The sequence below is a fragment of the Erpetoichthys calabaricus genome, chromosome 13 (genome assembly GCF_900747795.2).
Source record: "Erpetoichthys calabaricus chromosome 13, fErpCal1.3, whole genome shotgun sequence".
NCBI lineage: Eukaryota > Metazoa > Chordata > Cladistia > Polypteriformes > Polypteridae > Erpetoichthys > Erpetoichthys calabaricus.
In genome coordinates, this window is record NC_041406.2 from 78,737,840 (window position 1) to 78,757,765 (window position 19,926).

At 35.0% G+C, this 19,926-nt stretch overlaps 1 protein-coding gene across 3 annotated transcripts in view; it reads left to right on the forward strand.

Annotated features, from left to right (window-relative positions):
- phf14 (PHD finger protein 14) overlaps positions 1–17,651 on the forward strand; it is a 299,338-nt gene extending 281,687 nt beyond the window's left edge. For 2 of the 3 annotated variants that reach the window (XM_028817150.2, XM_028817151.2), the window contains exons 18-19: positions 1,301–1,342; positions 17,124–17,650. In XM_028817150.2, coding sequence (XP_028672983.1) covers positions 1,301–1,342; positions 17,124–17,219 — 138 coding nt within the window. In that variant the 3' untranslated portion in view covers positions 17,220–17,650. Of the gene's footprint in view, positions 1–1,300; positions 1,343–17,123 lie in introns of all 3 variants that reach the window. The other variant, XM_028817152.2, reaches the window with a different exon arrangement.
- Positions 17,652–19,926: the final 2,275 nt, after the last annotated feature.

A 19,926-nucleotide genomic window follows, 5' to 3' on the forward strand; every position in this document is an offset into this window, starting at 1 on the left:
TATATATATGAGTAACTAATGACATATCACTCTGTACTAATTCTGTTATGTTTGTGTTTATTATGTATTCTAGTATTGTAAAGTGTATTTACATTTAACTTTACTATATTAGGAACACAAGTTACAATTTTACACTGAGCTTTGGATGTGGAATTACAACTCAAAAAATTCAAATGATTTCAAACCACACAAACACATTATTATTTAATAAATATTAGCTGTAATTAGTGATGCTGCTGTGAAAACCATAAACATTTATATTATCAAAAATTATCTATTGTAAACTTTTGAAATTGTTTTAACTGCAAAATGTTTTAATCAAGACCTTATTCAATATGGATTGTCAGTTACAAGGCACTGTTGTGTACAACCTATTTCAAATTTCAACCTAATATTATATTGTGGGCATTTTACTTATTCATTTTATGATCATAATGATATGTAAGTGTCTTAAAAAACTGTTTTTTGTGATAATAAAAAATGCAAAATCCATTCTGATTTATTACATATTATCATAAAAATTCATATCACCTACAGCTTTGTGGTTAAAAATAAATAAAAATTTCAGCAGATATTCTGATTCAGTGGTTCAAAAAATCTTTTAGAAAATAATGAATATTTTTTGATTGTGCCTGTAGAATGTGCATCTGGGCCCATACAAATACAAGTTCATTTCTGTTTGCACTGAATTTCTGTGTATGTGTGTTGTGATGGTTTTCATATAATAAAGGTAATTCAAGACAAAGTATTCTTAATGTTACAAGGCAGTTTTAGGATCTGTTCTGTCTGCTTTTCTATTCAAATAAAGTAATATTTTTGATATTTGTTGGCATTTCTCTCTTGCTGCTACTTATTAATTACAATGAGTGTCAACTTTGTTTTAAGGGTGCTTTTCTATATTTAGCAGGGAAATATTTACATGCTGCAGGGCAATGTTTTAATTTGATTTCTTTTTGATTCAATGTCTCAAAAATAAAATAAAAATGGGTCTGTTTTAAGTCATAATGTTACCATAATTTTGTAGTGTATATGTTACAGTTTTCTCTCAGTGTTATTATAAAGTTTTAAAACTTTAATTTAGATGTTTAAATGTGATTAAATCTTTTGTACCTTGTGGTCCCACTGTTGAACAGAAAAATAACATTTATTATTGCTTTAGTATACAATATTTACATTGGTATAATTTGCTAACTCTCAATTAGAGTGATGTTATTTTTACTTCATCATAATATACTGTATATGAAGAGTATTAATGCATTTTACTGACATATTAAGGCATTTGTGTATTTGTTGTTGCCAGAATGAAGCCTCTACTATCAGCAGTGATGCCAGAAATAATCAGGTAAGCATTTACATACCTACTTGACAAGCTTATTAGATAAATATACTATTGTTGTTGTTGTTGATATTTCCAAATGCTGGCTTAAAATCAGCAAACAATTTTGGATGAAAATTTTCAGATACACTGTATGCACTATATATCACGCTGTTGACGTTTTAAAATGTCTTCCTGTTAGAGCTTTTCAGTCATTAGATAACATTTTTTAATATACAGCATCGTCACATTAACTAGCCTTTGTCTTAATTTTATGATTTAGTGAAAATACTGTGTTAGGTACATTGTTGAATTAATTTAGTTTAAAAACAATACTCTCTTTTGTTTATAAAAGTACTGAATCTGGGCCAATATATGCTGGCTAGGTAAAGAAAGACCTTTTAAAAACATTGTTTGTATCTGCATATTTATTTACTGTCACGGTTAGTAAACTGTAAACCATAAATTTGCCTAATTAATAGACACTTTATTACATTATTCTCAAACTTTTTTCAATAGATTTTTTATTGTGTTAAATCATATAAATTCCTAAGTATTTAGAAAACAGATATTTGATAAGTATTTTGTATGGTTAGTAATGGAACTAAATACTGAAATCAGTTCAGGTTTCAAGTTAGGTTTCACTTTCTGCTTTGACAAGTGCTGGATAAGTTACGGCTTTGCAGAAGTTTGATATCTCACAGTAGTTAAAAACCTTCATAAGTGATTCATTGCGGGACTTTTAAAAGACTGTTTCTACACTTTCACATATAAACATTGCTTTATACAAGTGTATTTGTGCAGCTCTAAACCTGATTTGTGAATCTATCTATCTATCTATCTATCTATCTATCTATCTATCTATCTATCTATCTATCTATCTATCTATCTATCTATCTATCTATCTATCTATCTATCTTGTTGTTGTATGGTTGTTTGGGATCAGCTTCAGGATCACCTCAAAAACTTGAATCTGTTTGAAAAATTTCAGTCTGGTTTCCGAACTTCTCACAACACAGAGACAGCCCTGGTCAGAGTCACCAATGACCTCCTGATGGCTGCTGACCAGGGCTCTCCATCACTCCTTATCCTCCTGGACCTTACAGCTGCATTTGATATGGTAGATCATAATATTCTCCTTCATCGTCTTCACTATACAATTGGACTTTCTGGCATTGCTTTGGAGTGGTTTGAGTCCTATCTTACACATTGGGCTGAGTATGTGGCCTTGGGGAATGCTAAATCTCATACCCACACTGTCACCAGTGGGGTCCCACAAGGATCAGTCCTTGGGCCGACCCTCTTTAATGTCTATATACTACCCCTGGGTCACATCATCCGCAAGCATGGAGTTTCATTCCATTGCTATGCCGATGATACGCAGCTCTATGTGAGACTGGATTCAACTTCTCTTACACCTCCATCAACTTTTTCCTCTTGCTTGGATGAGATTGAGGCCTGGATGTCCAAGAACTTCCTCAAGCTGAACAGCACCAAAACTGAAGCTCTTTTAATTGGCACCCCCCATCAACATCGTTCCTCTGTAAATTGTATTTCCTTTTCTGATCGTACCATTACCCTCTACCCTTCTGTTACAAATCTGGGTGTCAAGTTAGACTCCCATCTGTCATTTGATATACATATCCATCACCTTTGTAAAATTGCATTCCTTCATCTCTGAAACATAGCCAAACTCCGTCCCTACCTCTCCCTATGTGATGCTGAAAAGCTGGTTCATGTCATTGTCTAATCCATACTGGACTATTGTAATGCACTCCTCATCGGGATACCCAACAAGAGCCTTCAAAAGCTCCAACAAATTCAAAATATGGCTGCAAGAATCGTGATGAGGGTGCGGAAATATGAACACATTTCACCAATCCTTTGGTCACATCATTGGCTCCTTATCCATCTCCGTATCAAATACAAACTCTGTTTGTTTACTCACCAGTGTATCCATGGAAATGCTCCACAATATCTTAAAAGAACTCCTTTTATTACAATCCACTACAAGAAACCTCCGTTTTACAAATACCTATCGCCATCGCCCCTCTGTGACCAAACTTCATACAATGGGAGACCGAGCCTTTGCAGCCACTGCTCCACGCCTCTGGAATGCCCTACCAGAGAGCCTAAGAACACAGCAGATTGTGAGCTGTTTTAAAAAACGGCTAAAGACTTTTCAATTTAGGAAAGTTTATTAACAAGAATACTATAATTATTGTTGTTTTATCTCTGTTTTTATCTTGCCTTGCCTTTGTTTAAACTTATGTTGCACTTTGATATTTACTGCTAATGTAAAGTGCCCCCTATAAATAAAATGCATAAATAAATAAATATATATAATATTATATGTAATTATATAATATTATATATGTAAATTCAGAATGCAATTTAGAGATTTACAGTCTGTTTAATGGTTACTTAAAAAGGTAAGGTGATTATTTTTAGAAATTTCTTGTTATTCCGCTAAAACACTTAAAAGGTAAACACATATGAGAGGAGAAGTTTACATGTTAGTATCTTAACTTGAGTTCATAAGCAACTTTGTCACTCAGAAAGAATGCAGAAAATTTTGAAGTTTGAGTTTAGTATTTCAAACCAGTGCTTTCCAAACTCAGTCCTGGGGACCCCCTGTGGCTGCAGGTTTTTGTTCCAATCAGATTCATAGTCAGTGACAACACCTGATAGCACTGATCTCATTTAATTAACTGGTTTTTTTTCTCTTATTCTACATTCAGAAAAGCACAGCAGCATTGATTTTTACATTTATAAGACATTTACAAATATTTCTGCTTTTGCAGTAGATTTTAATGCTTAACTCTCTTTTGTTGATTTTATTATATTTGACCCTTTCTCTGTGCAGTTTCCCCCCCTCGTTGTGTCTTATTAATGACAATTAAAAACGAGCAGAGCCGTCACCCAGGCAAACAACAGTGAATAATCAAAGGCTGCAACTACTTTAGCGTCAGACCCACTAATTAGTAAATAATGGATTAATTAAACAATTAGAACACCTGGAAAAGTAGAGTAAAAATCGAGATTGAAAAAAATTGTTAAAAAGAAAAAAGTACATTATTCCCATATAACTGCTTGGTACATTTTAATATATTTTTTTTACCAAACTTACAGCAGTTTTCTAATTTCTTTATTGTTCCCAAAACATATAACTTGGGAAATAACAGTATGAAGAACTAATATGTTTATGGGTGATGGTTAAGTTACAAATATTTTAGCTTAACAATTTATTAAGGCTTGGGTGGGCTGGCGCCCTACCTGGAGATTTGTTCCTGCCTTGCGCTCTGTGCGGGCTGGGATTGGCTCCAGCAGACCCCCGTGAACCTGTGTTAGGATATAGCGGGTTGGATGATGGCTGACTGAATTTATTAAGGCAGTTGTCATTTATGTAAATTTGAGGTAATGCTAATAGTGTCAATGAACAATAACAATGAATTCAGTTTATGTTTTACACAATGATCTCAGAGTAAAGTGTGCCATTTTATTTTGTTCTGAGGCAAAGAATGAATATACAGTATGGAGGGCTAGAAAGTTTGAGAACCCTTTAGAATTGTGTCTATTTCTGTATAAATATGACCTAAAACAATTTTTTACATATTTCCTAAAACTAGTTAAAATAAACCTAAACAAATGAAAAAAAAGTTCTACTTGTTCATTTGTTTATTGAGGTAAATGATCCAGTATTCAATATTTGTGTGTTTAAAAAATATGTGAATCTTTGCTTTCAGTAACTGGAGTGTCCCCATTGTGAAGCAATAATTTCAATTAAATATTCCCTGTAACTACTGATCAGCCCTGCACAGTGGCTTGGAGAAATTAGCCCATTTCTCTTTTCAGAACTGCTTCAACTCAGGGGTGTTGGTGGTGTTTCTTGCATGAACTGCTTGCTTGATGACCATCCACAACATTTCTATAAGGTTAAGGTCCTGACTTGAACTTGGCCATTCCAGAACATGAAGTTACATCTGCTTTAACTATTCTTTAATAGAATGGCTTGTGTGTTTAGTGTTGTCTTACTGCATGTCTCACTTTCACTTGAGTTTCAGGTCATGAACAGATACCCTGAAATGTTCCTGTAGAAATTGCTAGTGCAATTCAGAATAGTTTTATCAATGATGGCAAGCCATTCTGGTCCAGAAGCAGCAAAGTAGACCCAAACTATTATACTTCTGCCACCATCTTTTACAGATGGAATAAGGTTCTTACACTGAAATGTAACTTTGCTTTTTGTTAAAAATAATGCTTCTTCTTCATGCCAAAAAGTTCTATTTTTGACTCATCCATACACAAGACATTCTTCCAATAGCCATTTGACTGATCTACATCGTCTTTAGAAAACATTAGATAGGCAACAGTGTTCTGCTTCGAGATTAGTGGCTTTTTCCTTGCAGCCCTGACATTGTTGTTCAGTGTTGTTCTGAAAGTGGACTCACAAACAATAACAGTCAATGCAGAGGAGGCCTTCAGAACTTTGATGTTACCCTGGGGTTGATTGTGACATGCTGGAATGTCACAAACCTTTCTCTTGGATTGATCAACCACTCCTGGGGAGGATAACAATAGTACTGAATTTCCCCCATTAGTACACAGTCTGGCTGACAGTGGTCTGATGGTGTCTGAAATCTTTAGAAATGGGTTTCTGGCCTTTACCAGCTTGGTGAGCATCAACAGCATTTTTTCTGAGGTCTTGATAACTCTACTTTAATTGAGTCATGGCACATTTCCACAAACTTGTGTGGTGAAGATCAGACTTTAATAGTAAAAACCCAAATTTATGTTCTATAAATAGGGCCTTTCATCCTCACATCTGAGTGTCACCCCATTGATTGAAGTACCCTGTAAATACAGGTTACCCAGATGGCCACCTATCTGAGTTTGGCCACCATTTGACTATTTGTGTATGTGTATTATCACTGATGAATGTTCAGTTCCAGATCTGAAAGGAGGAACAGAAGGAGAGGCATACTTTTTATGCACAAATTAGCAGCAGGCTACCATTTATGAAAAAATGACAGTTACTGCTGGTATGCAGATAGCCATACCCCATTTGCATACATATTGTTGAAGGTGAAACAAGCCCTCCTCCCAGTAGTTGCACGTGCAGTCATCAACAGGCGAGAACCAATGTGAGACAGACAGTGCCACTTGGCCCTGCTTGTAGTTATTGATGGGGGAAAGACTCAGTACATTCTCCTCCTGTGAGATTAGTTTCATCTGTAAGGTTTTGGTTTTTAAAATTAACTGCCACTTTCTGGAGAGTGGCATGTATTTGTTAATTATATTGTGATTTTTACTTAACAAGCAAATTTAGAAAACAGTACATGTATATTTGATATCCGAAATAAAATTGAAAAATGAACCTATTTACGTCTTCACATGTATTTATATTTATAGTAATATTGCTGATGTAATCTTTGAATAACCATAAAATAAAAAACATGACAACTGAGAATATTGTAAATGTGCAGTTTAGTTGTGACATTTTAGCGAATGTCGATTTCTAGGAGATGAAAGTTTTAGTGCACTTTCAAGCAGATTTAATTAAGCATTTCCTGTAAGTTCACTGCAGTATCTATCATGGCTCACTAAAACTGAAATTAATTTACAGAAAGTTAGATTAATTGCCCTTTGCAATAAATGATATAAGAAGCACAAATATGCAGATTCATGCAATTTAATTGTGTTATCCAGTTGCTCATTCAGTGCAGTAGGGGACTGGAATCAAAGAACAGAAAGCTAGAAGGACCAAAGGTTGTTAAATGTAGCATATAACAGGCAGTTTGATCTTTGCTTAATGAACCAAGTGTTTATGACTGTGAAATGACTGTGTCATTTTGAGAAAGATGGTCCAACTTAAACCCTTTAAAAGGAAAATTTACTTTTCTCATCTGCCACCATTGACGTTGTTTTTGTATTGAACGTTTGCTTTGGTAATATCTGTCTGTCTATAATGAAGCATTAGCTTATTGCGGAAAATCTTATTTATGCCCTTTTAATATTTGTTTGTTTACCATTTCTTTCTTTTTTATTTTTATTTAATTATTTATTTATTTTGAATGTTAGAAAACTTCTGTTGTTTTGCTATTCCCAAACAGTAAATGAATGTTACTCATTAATATACTGTATTGATTTTTTCAGTGCATTCACTTTTTAAAAATTGTGAGTGCTTCCACTAAGATATGAGACAAAAATAATAATTAGATAAGTTTAAGAAACGCTGCAGTTTACTTGCACAGGTAGGGATTTTAATTATCATGGTTAATAGATGCAGAGGATAAATAAAATTCATAACATGACAAGAAATTTAATTATACTAATTAGCCCTTATCCCTTTGAGGACTGTACAAGCATGATAAGGTATGCTTAGGCTTATTACAGTAAAATGCTGTTAAAAATGGTCATTCTATAATGCATTATTCTGATAATAATTTTATGATGCTTACTGTTTATATTATAGTAAGTAATTAATAACTTCAGGAAAAAGGTCTTGAATTGAAATTCTATCATTTTTAGTTTTGTAAAAAAAAAAAAAAAAATTTGAAATGGTGTGGTGTTGCCATCTAGGGATCAAAGTGTTCATACATCCATAATTTCTTAAGAAAATATCAGTTTTGGTTTATATTTTATTTTTAAATTATCATTTTACATACATTATGAAAAATCCAAAATAATCTTTTGAATGATGATCACCACATGTATTTGTTATAAAGATAAGGCTTGTGGGGATATATGCATATTTTCAAAGAAGAAATAATATGTTTGTTACAGATAGTCTTTAGCCTTTTCCCCAATGAGAAATAATGGAGATATACAACAAAAGCACGACTGTCATATTTCCAAAACCCCAGAGGGTGCATTTTCCTGATGGCTGATTCAAAATACTTCATAAAGCAAATGTCAGGCTGTCAGGACTGTCAGAATGAAAATGATCCATGTAGCAAGGGTTCCCATTTCCTAGAAAACAAACAGCTGCCTTGCTGCTTTACTGTGGCAGTGTTCAGAATCTGCCATCTATCAATGTGAATATGTATCTGCCTCTATCATCTAATGACAGAGGTCTAGTTCTAGTTAAGTGGAGTTCTTATGTCAGTTAAACGAAACAAGACTATAAAATAAATGCAAAATGGCCCTTGACCATTGTTAATTTAGAAAAGATTTGTGTGTCTCTTGTAATTGCGAAGAACAAATACTGCAGAAGACCTTAAAGCTGCACATAAAGTTTTGGCAGGTGTCATTTCAGACAGTTGTGAATAGTTTTGAGGCCATGTGTGTAAAATAACTTGACTTAAGATTGCATATTTACAGTTTAAAAGGCAGTCCTAGATACTGTATCTCAGCGTTTAGTTGTTCTCAGAAATATCTGTGCTTCTCTGATAAATCTCCAGTATATCCTCCAATGCCAGGGACCCTTTTTCCACCATACAGCTAAAACATTACAGTACTTGGTTTCTTTACATTTCAAAATAAGGTGAGTCAAATTTAAACATTTATCATACAGGCCTTTAAGGTCTAATAACGTAACACCACAGACTGACTTCTATCAATTGTAATGAATGTGTGTAGTGAGATTTCCTGTATTTCATTTTATTTGACAATATTGGAAATTAATGTAACCTATATAAATAAAACTAACATATAAATAAATGCTGTTGTACAGGCTAAACTAGAAAACAAGTAATGCTTCACCAAAAATATTCAAAGAATATATTTGCTATTTCCACAAACACTAAAAAATCATAGCTCCATGTGTGGTTACAGAATCAAAGTAAAGCTTCCATCCATTTTATTCATACTTTGTTTATTTTTATTTACATTTTATTTGCAGGTATGTTTTTCCTTGTAGCTAGTTTGTACTTTAATATCTGCAACCCATTTTCTTTCTTAATTTGTAGATTTCTTTTTTATTCTTTATATTTTCCCTAGTATTTGATGTCATTAATTGTGGCATATGTAAATTTGTTGAGTTTAAAAGTTGTCAATATCTGGATGCTTGAGGGTGCTATTGCCCCTTGAAACCCAACAGACAGATGCCGACACAGGTTTAAAAGCACCAAGAAATAATTTAATTTTCTTCTTCAAAGTGCCCTAAAGCACCTCCGCCACCATAAACAATAAATCAATAATCACAAATAATATTCCTTCTCTCCTCCCAGCAGCTCTGTCATACTCCCTCCCAACTCCGGCTCAGCTTGCTGGGTCTGCACCAGTCCTTTAAATAGTCCTTGACCTGGAAGTGCTCCTGTCCTTCTGTACATGTGATTCAATAGCACTTGCAGGTCGGATAAAGACATTTATTTTTCTTCAGTCCGGAAGTACTTCTGTTCTTCTGTCCCTGTGACTTGGGAGTACTTCTGGGCTACAGGGAAAATAAAAATCCCCGCGTCTGCCTGTAGCGTCACCCGATGGCACCCACGGCACCCAGCAAGGCTGTGAAGTCGAACTCCATCTCCCATGATGCCCTGCGGGAATCTGGGGCACCTCCATGCTGCAGGGAGAACTCCATCTAGCGGCCTGGATGTGTTGGCCAGGATAAGCTGCCGGCCATCTCTCACAACATATACTATTTAAAATCTGTAATATGATAAACATTAAAAATGTACTATATACAGTGGGTACGGAAAGTATTCAGACCCCCTTCAATTTTTCACTCTTTGTCATATTGCAGCCATTTGCTAAAATCATTTAAATTAATTTTTTCCCTCATTAATGTACACACAGCACACCATATTGACAGACAAAAAAAGAATTTTTGAAATTGTTGCAGATTTATTAAAAAAGAAAAACTGAAATATCACATGGTCCTAAGTATTCAGACCCTTTGCTGTGACACTCATATATTTAACTCAGGTACTTTCCATTTCTTCTGATCATCCTTGAGATCACCTTCATTTGAGTCCAGCTGTGTTTGATTATACTGATTGGACTTGATTAGGAAAGCCACACACCTGTCTATATAAGACCTTACAGCTCACAATGCATGTCAGAGCAAATGAGAATCATGAGGTCAAAGGAACTGCCTGAAGAGCTCAGAGACAGAATTGTGGCAAGGCACAGATCTGGCCAAGGTTACAAAAAAATTTCTGCTGCACTTAAGGTTCCCAAGAGCACAGTGGCCTCCATAATCCTTAAATGGAAGACCTTTGGGACGACCAGAACCCTTCCTAGAGCTGGCCATCTGGCCAAGTTGAGCTACCGGGGGAGAAGAGCCTTGGTGAGAGAGGTAAAGAAGAACCCAAAGATCACTTTGGCTGAGCTCCAGACTTGCAGTCAGGAGATGGGAGAAAGTTGTAGAAAGTCAACCATCACTGCAGCCCTCCACCAGTCAGGGCTTTATGGCAGAGTGGCCTGTCGGAAGCCTCTCCTCAGTGCAAGACACATGACAGCCCGCATGGAGTTTGCTAAAAGACACCTGAAGGACTCTGAGATGGTGAGAAATAAGATTTTCTGGTCTGATGAGACCAAGATAGAACTTTTTGGCCTTAATTCTAAGCGGTATGTGTGGAGACAACCAGGCACTGCTCATCACTTATCCAATACAGTCCCCACAGTGAAGCATGGCGGTGGCAGCATCATGCTGTGGGGGTGTTTTTCAGCTGCAGGGACAGGGCGACTGGTTGCAATCGAGGGAAAGATGAATGCGGCCAAGTACAGGGATATCCTGGACAAAAACCTTCTCCAGAGTGCTAAGGACCTCAGACTGGGCCGAAGGTTTACCTTCCAACAAGACAATGACCCTAAGCACACAGCTAAAATAACGAAGGAGTGGCTTCACAACAACTCTGTGACTGTTCTTGAATGGCCCAGCCAGAGCCCTGACTTAAACCCAATTGAGCATCTCTGGAGAGTCCTAAAAATGGCTGTCCACCAACGTTTACCATCCAACCTGACAGAACTGGAGAGGATCTGCAAGGAGGAATGGCAGAGGATCCTCAAATCCAGGTGTGAAAAACTTGTTGCATCTTTCCCAAGAAGACTCATGGCTGTATTAGCTCAAAAGGGTGCTTCTACTAAATACTGAGCAAAGGGTCTGAATACTTAGGACCATGTGATATTTCAGTTTTTCTTTTTTAATAAATCTGCAACAATTTCAAAAATTCTTTTTTTTGTCTGTCAATATGGGGTGCTGTGTGTACATTAATGAGGGAAAAAATTAATTTAAATGATTTTAGCAAATGGCTGCAATATGAAAAAGAGTGAAAAATTGAAGGGGGTCTGAATACTTTCCATACCCACTGTAATTGACTTTTGTTTTCTTTCTCGCACTGCCATGGTTGTTCTTTTTCTTTCTTTTTATGCATATGGCCAATTACCAATTTTGTCCTCTATGGTGGTGTCTTGAAGAAAAGTGTTTGATTTCTGCCTTGAATCAACTAGATTATAAAACATGTCTAAGGTTTAGATTTGCTCAACTTCATTTTTTTCTGGGAAGGATTTTGATATAAGTATTTATAATACATAATCTGTTTTAAACAATCCGTTTTGTTTTGTCTTATTTCTGGCCATAGATTTATCTTTACTAAGTAGTTTATATCAACATGGATGTTAACATAGGGGTCAGTTTTCAGGGATACCACATAGTTGTCATTGTTTAGAGATAAAAAAAAATACAATCTTGACAATATAGCTTATTATATACAGTATGGTAGTGAGAATCTCAGATATGTACTGTGAAATATTAAACAATATGTGTATGCACTGTGTGTGTGTGTGTGTGTGTGTGTGTATATATATATATATATATATATATATATATATATATATATATATATATATATATATATATATATATATATATATATTTATATATATGTGTATATATTGTGTGCATATATATATATATATATATATATATATATATTTATATATAGTTCCCAGTTCTTCACTGCCCCCCCAAACCTAATAATGTGTAATATAAATAAATAAAATATTTTAGTGAGTGTATATACACTATGCAAATCTATACCTGTGCTACCTTGTGTATTACAGTAGAAGGGAGTGTTCAAGTTATGTCTTCATGTAGATGGCTACTATGTAAAAATGTCCTGGGAGACATAATTATAAAAATGTGTTTCCATGTTTCTTTACATACATGCAACACCTTATTATGTTGACATTTTATAGTTTTAGTGTAATAAACAGTGTAAAAATATCATTTTAGTGGCTATTATAGAGTGATCATGTATTAGATGTATATCTCATTTAAAAGATGTTACCAGTATTTGTCATTTTGTATAATTGATCATAAACTATTTTTTCTAATAACATGATGGCCTAAAGTAGTTTATATGTTACAATTGATTACCTTGGGTTACTGAATTGCCTGTAATTTGAATTAATTTGCACAGTAAGGTTAAATATTTTTTTTCTGCATACTTGAAATTTATTTCACATAAGAGGTCATAGGGCCCAAGTAAAAAAAAAGTTTTGCAAAGATGTGGGGGTTCATGAATATGGCAAGCAGTTACCCAGTGAGAGATTTCATAATGTTAAGTGATACCCAAAAAAAAAAGAAAACAACTTATTTTTAAACAAGAGAATTGTTTCCTGTACACTCTAAGTAAATGATTCTTTATATTTCCACTGTACCTTGTTTGTTTTCATTTTCACAATGAGAAAGGCTTTCTTTTTATTTTTAGTGTCTTTGTTTCTCAGTTTATTTTACTTTAAGTTCAGTTAATACAAACTAATCATTTACCTACATATTTTTTCAACTGGTTTTTATTTCTTACTTTCTTTACTAATTTCAAACATAAAATGCTTATTAAACAAAGTACATCTTGACACAAAAAACAAACGTATTTTAAATTATTTCTGTCTTTACCAGAAATCTCATTTATATTGGGTTCACAAAATGGTGCAGTAATTGTATTCATTTAAGTCTGATAGCAAACTGCTGCCCAGTGTTTTCTTGTTTCCTATTTTAGACTCGACTGATCTTTAGATAACTTATGGTGCTACGAGTAATAGGAAAATTGGCAGAGTTGTCAGAAAGATATGGTGTATAGCACAGAAATACGATGCTGTAGCACATAAGATGACTGTGTTGTTAGATTTATGTTGTTTTATTGCATGCTGAAGTAAAACTCTGTGGCTTCAAAAAACGTGAAACATTCTTCACTTGAAAATGCTTATCAAAAGTAATTTTAAGACAGTGACAGGACTCATCCAAGAAAAATAAATAAATAAATGGAATACCTTGTACTTTAATTGCTGAGTTTTTTATAAAAAAAAAAACTGTGACCTCTGATATTTAAATACCAGCAGTTTTCCCCTTTTGATTTATTCTGTTGTCAACTAAAGAAGATAGTCATTTGATCTAAGACTTGGTACTTGACAGATATGTTTATACAGCTGACTAACTTGGTAGGTCTCAGGCTTTAGTACATCCCCTTCAAGAAATTACCTTTCACAAGTACGTAGTAGGTGTTTATATTAAAATAAATCTATAAAAAAAGTTTTTAACTTTGTTTTTCACTCCACTTACTTTTTTTTTCATCACTCTTATAGTTCCACTTTTACATTTGACCATGTACTACTGAACCTTTTTATTAAAAAATCTCATTATTCTTCTTCACTAATTGCATATAATATTGTAAATATAAGATGGATTCAAGTACACCTCTTAGTAGGGTTTAATTTGAATGTCAGATAAACACAAAATGTTATCTCTGGACAACAAACTTTTTGCTTTGTTGTTCAGCAGTCAGAGAATATGAAATTATTTTATATAGTGTAATTAGTAGTGACATAAGCAGTATAAAATGACATTCTCAAACTGGCTTAATGCAATTCAGGGATGCAGGACACCAGAGCCTATTCTAGCAACACTGGGCTTGAGGGAAGAAGGAGGCCTCAAGGGGGAACACCAGTCCATTACAACACTTAGTCTGACATAAAGTTAGGTCCATAAATATTTGGACAGAGACAACTTTTTTCTAATTTTGGTCCTGTACATTACCACAATGAATTTTAAATGAAACAACTCAGATGCAGTTGAAGTGCAGACTTTCAGCTTTAATTCTGTGGGTGAACAAAATGATTGCATAAAAATGTGAGGCAACTAAAGCATTTTTTTAACACAATCCCTTCATTTCAGGGGCTCAAAAGTAATTGGACAATTGACTCAAAGGCTATTTCATGGGCAGGTGTTGGCAAGTCCGTCGTTATGTCATTATCAATTAAGCAGATAAAAGGCCTGGAGTTGATTTGAGGTGTGGTGCTTGCATGTGGAAGATTTTGCTGTGAACAGACAACATGCGGTCAAAGGAGCTCTCCATGCAGGTGAAAGAAGCCATCCTTAAGCTGCAAAAACAGAAAAAACCCATCCGAGAAATTGCTACAATATTACGAGTGGCAAAATCTACAGTTTGGTACATCCTGAGAAAGAAAGCAAGCACTGGTGAACTCAGTAACGCAAAAAGACCTGGACATCCACGGAAGACAACGGTGGTGGATGATCGCAGAATCATTTCCATGGTGAAGAGAAACCCTTCACAACAGCCAACCAAGTGAACAACACTCTCCAGGGGGAGGCGTATCGGTATCCAAGTCTACCATAAAGAGAAGACTGCATGAAAGTAAATACAGATGGTGCACTGCAAGGTGCAAGCCACTCATAAGCCTCAAGAATAGAAAGGCTAGACTGGACTTTGCTAAAGAACATCTAAAAAGCCAGCACAGTTCTGGAAAAACATTCTTTGGACAAATGAAACCAAGATCAACCTCTACCAGAGTGATGGCAAGAAAAAAGTATGGAGAAGGCGTGGAACAGCTCATTATCCAAAGCGTACCACATCATCTGTAAAACACGGCGGAGGCAATGTGATGGCTTGGGCGTGGATGGCTGCTAGTGGCACTGGGACACTAGTGTTTATTGATGATGTGACACAGGACAGAAGCAGCCGAATGAATTCTGAGGTGTTCAGAGACATACTGTCTGTTCAAATCCAGCTAAATGCAGTCAAATTGATTGGGCGGGGTTTCATGATACAGATGGACAGTGACCCAAAACATACAGCCAAAGCAAACCAGGAGTTTATTAAAGCAAAGAAGTGGAAAATTCTTGAATGGCCAAGTCAGTCACCTGATCTTAACCCAATTGAGCATGCATTTCACTTGTTGAAGACTAAACTTCAGACAGAAAGGCCCACAAACAAACAGCAACTGAAAGCCACTGCAGTAAAGGCCTGGCAGAGCATTAAAAAGGAGGAAACCCAGCATCTGGTGATGTCCATGAGTTCAAGACTTCAGGCTGTCATTGCTAGCAAAGGGTTTTCAACCAAGTATTAGAAATTAACATTTTATTTCAATTTATTTAATTTGTCCAATTACTTTTGAGCCCCTGAAATGAAGGGATTGTGTTAAAAAATGCTTTAGTTGCCTCACATTTTTATGCAATCGTTTTGTGCACCCCACTGAATTAAAGCTGAAAGTCTGCACTTCAACTGCATCTGAGTTGTTTCATTTAAAATTCATTGTGGTAATGTACAGAACCAAAATTAGAAAAAAGTTGTCTTTGTCCAAATAGTTATGGAACTAACTGTATACCCACCCACACTCTGACTGACATAGAGAATAATTAGGAACTACCAGTAAACCTAACATGAATGTTTTAGGGGATGTAGTAGGGAAAACGGTATACCAAACCAAGGAAAGCTGTATCCATGAAGTAGCAGTTCTAATAACTGAGCTACTGTGCTGCTGAAAATAAGCAGCATGATTTTTACAGTAGTTTAAATTACTTTAATTAGTATGTGTAATTATAATGGCACTGATAAATAATTTGCCTTTATTGTGCTTTAACAAGTGCCATACATTTACAGACTGTTACAGACTCAAATCAAGTGCATGGTTTTATTATATCAAATATGTCCATTTGAAAATAAAACACACATACACACCCATGAATTCAAACATCTTTATTTTGTACTGACTGATATTTGGATTTCACAGTCGTTACACATTCACAGTGTCATGTCATTTGAACGATATCTTTTCATTCAGTTTTATTCTTGGATAAAAGCCAAATTGTTTTGTTACTGTGAATGTGAAGTACAAATACTGTTTTCAAATTAAGACATGGAGTATAAAATAAACCCTTTCACAAAAGGTATGACGAAACAATTGTGCTTTTATTCAAGAATTAAACTAAATTAAAAAATCGTTTAAATGAAGTGTTGCTGAATGTGCACAGACTGGAAAGTCCAAATAGTGTTTCCAAATAAAGACATTTTCATGTGTGCGTGTGTTTGTGTGAGTTTCACTTTCAAGCAGGCACATTGGGTATAATAAATACTTTTCTATTGAGTAACAGTCTGTGTTAGTTGCAAAAGTTAATGCTAAAGGGCAATATGTCTAGGTCTGTGTGCTGGTTGACATCACAGAAGCACGATTGTCAAAGATAAGAACTTACATTCAAGCAGTTATATTTGATATTATAAGCACATACAGTTGCTTTGTGTCTACAAGACCTAACATTTCTTGTTTTGTCGTACATTTGCACAAATCATTGTAGACACTGAACACACGTGCAGTATTCCAAACAGCGATATATCATTACCTATATAATTCATTACAAATCTTTGCTATATTAAATCTTCAATTCAGATTTGAGCTGTAAGGGAGAGGTTTCAGGCTGGTGGTGATAAACAGAGTGTAAGTGTCAGAAAGGGCAAATGGCTGGCTGGCTTATTGACAAAAAGGTCCTGTTTTTTTAGTAAAACAATCAAATCATGAAATAGTATTTTGTACTTTCAGATAATCAGTAGTTTTGATGTTTTTAATTTCCCAGGAAGAAGAAGAAGAAGAAGAAGAAGATGAAGAAGAAGAACATGAGGATGAAGAATCAGTTAAAGAAGAAACTGAACTGCCAGAAAGTCCAAAATGAATTTTAACCTTATACTGTAGTTTGCTTTGTAATTAAATAGCTACTATATGTATATTGTCATATTTTGATGAAACGTCATATTTTGATGAACATCCCTGTTTATTACCTTGGCTTGTTATACTGTTGTTTTCAATGATATACATTTTTGTTTACTTTCTTTCTTTCAAGCAACTGTAAATAAATCAGGAATGTCAGAAAGCTTTACTAGATGTAGTACTGTAGTACTTCCAGCAGTTGTAAAATCTGACAGTTCTTTAGAAAGTTGTATTGTCTTAGTTATTATAAATGACAGACACAAAACCTTAATACTTTACAGCAAAATTTCTCAACCATGACATTTGTGTTATTGACAGTATTGAAAGTTGCTCATTTCTGAAGTACTGTATCAGTATCATATTAAAAAAATGTTCAAATATAGGCTTATTTATTTCTTGTGTTCAAAAATAATCTTCCCTGCCAATATGCGTATACTATTTCTTGGAATTGTTCAGCTCTTTAATTTCTTTTTACTTTTTTTTCATTTTTTTATTGATTAGATATACTGACGGATGGTACTTTCATTAAGCATTGCTCATACACTTCCACAGTACCTAATACAGACCCAGAAGACTGTACAAGCCATGTTCTAAAGTATAGCTTTGTTTAGGTTTCACTTAAAGTACTTGATCTAATTGAGTAATTAGTAAAAGACCATCCGGTCAGCTTTCTTTTAATTAGAATATACAGAGAATAAATGTTTCCTGAACAGGGTTAATACCACAGTGAGTTCAAAATCCACTTAAAGCCATTGACTTTTTTCATTTTGTAATACTTGCACTATTTGCACTTTCTCACCACCTGAATTGAAGGGCTGGATAAGCATCACAGTATGCTCATAGGTTGCACATTAAGTTAACAACCATGCACAAGAATGATAAGTACCATTATAGGACACAAGCCACTCCTTCTTCCTCTCTGTCACATCCTCTTTTGCCTTGTCGCAGATAACCCATAACAGCAGAGTTTGTAGTGTGAGTATTGGTAACAAGTGGAACATCTCAACAGTGTTTTTCTTAACACTCCTGTAAGTGAATTTTTTTTTTTTCAACATTGCTATAGGCTGATTTTTTTCATTACTGTAATTGAGGAAAATATCAAAGAAATGTATGAAATCTCAACATGATCATTTTAAAGCATTATGGTGCCAAGACATATTGTTAGCAGTATGTGCTATACTTCTGATTTTTCCAGAAGCACTGTCAATGTCACTTTCTTGTGACAGTGCAAAAACCGAGGCTTCAACAATACACAAAACAACATCTGCAGAATATTTTTTGTCTGGAGTGGTTGCTGGTATTTGATGCCATTTTGTAAACGTGTACAATTCTGTTCTTCGCTCTCTTTGCTTCCATATAGTGCATAAATCAAACACTCCAATCCAAGTGGCTTTTTTCAATGTTTATCTTTCTATTCTTTGATGTCAAATTTTGTTGACACCCAACTTAAAAATGTTTAATATCTTATTTCTAAATGAATATACCCTTTTGTACCTACAACCAATAAAATTGGCATACACACATCTATTTATACATGCAGAGTAAAGAAGTGAAAAATAAGAAGGCTACTTACATTTATACAAATTTGATAAAAACAAATGTGCCTATTTTTTTTTTTTTTGTTTATTTATTTATAGAGAACAATATTTCTAAGCCCAAAAATAATTTGTTTTCCTGGCATCTAGCAAGTTCACCAAAACTTCATTAAACTAATCTGCAACCAAAATTCTCCCTTGAGAAAAAATTGGTATAATTTGTAGATTTAGGTGTTGTCACAAACTCGACTCAGAGTCATATAAAGGTTTGGGGCAGCCACTCGTATAATTTGGTTTCCTGGCTGCAAAGTTGCTTTTAATAGATATAGCACTGATATGCAGAAAACCGAGTCCAAAACAGAACTCAGGGAAAAGGGGAAGACAGGAAGTGAAGTCAAAAGGGTCGGGCTCATGTAGGTCTTCTGCCGTTGGTGTGAGCCCGGTCGTGACATCACAGAGGCCGGAGCCGGCAAGGTCTCCTTCCATTGGCTCAGTCCCGGAAGTGACGTCAAGAGGACCAGGTGGGATCTCCCGTGAATGGTCTGCAGGCAAGGGAGAAAAAGAGTCAATGCACTCTGCCACATCCCGGTATGTCTCGGAACTGTCCCTACTCAAGCCCTTTAGCTGCCTCCCATGTGCACGTGTGTGACAGTGTGTTGAAGTTATTTCTGAAATTGAAATTTTTTAACCACAAACTGTTTCTGCAAGTTAATGGATTCAGTGAAAAATACTTTTTGATTTTTTTCCAGAATAAGTTACAGTATGTTTATTTTGTCATATACCTTATATACTTACGTTTAAGTTCTCCCGTGAATAAGTCGGGGCTTGATTTAACTGTATAATTTTGGGTATTTTATAATGTCGGTCGTATTACTCGAATGCGGAAAACTCACACTTTTGGTCCAAGAGATTACGATATGCTAACGCCCACCTGCGAGAGTAACCACGGAGCACACTGCCTTTTTTTTCTATGTATTGTGCCTACGTGAACACACGGTAATACCCGAACTATTCTGAAGCAACATTTGCACTGTTTTGTGTTTTTTATATCTCACACCCTCATACACCTTTATCGTAAGAGCATCCCTTATCTATGATGGAGCATTCGATCAGAAAGAAATATGATGCTGGTTTTAA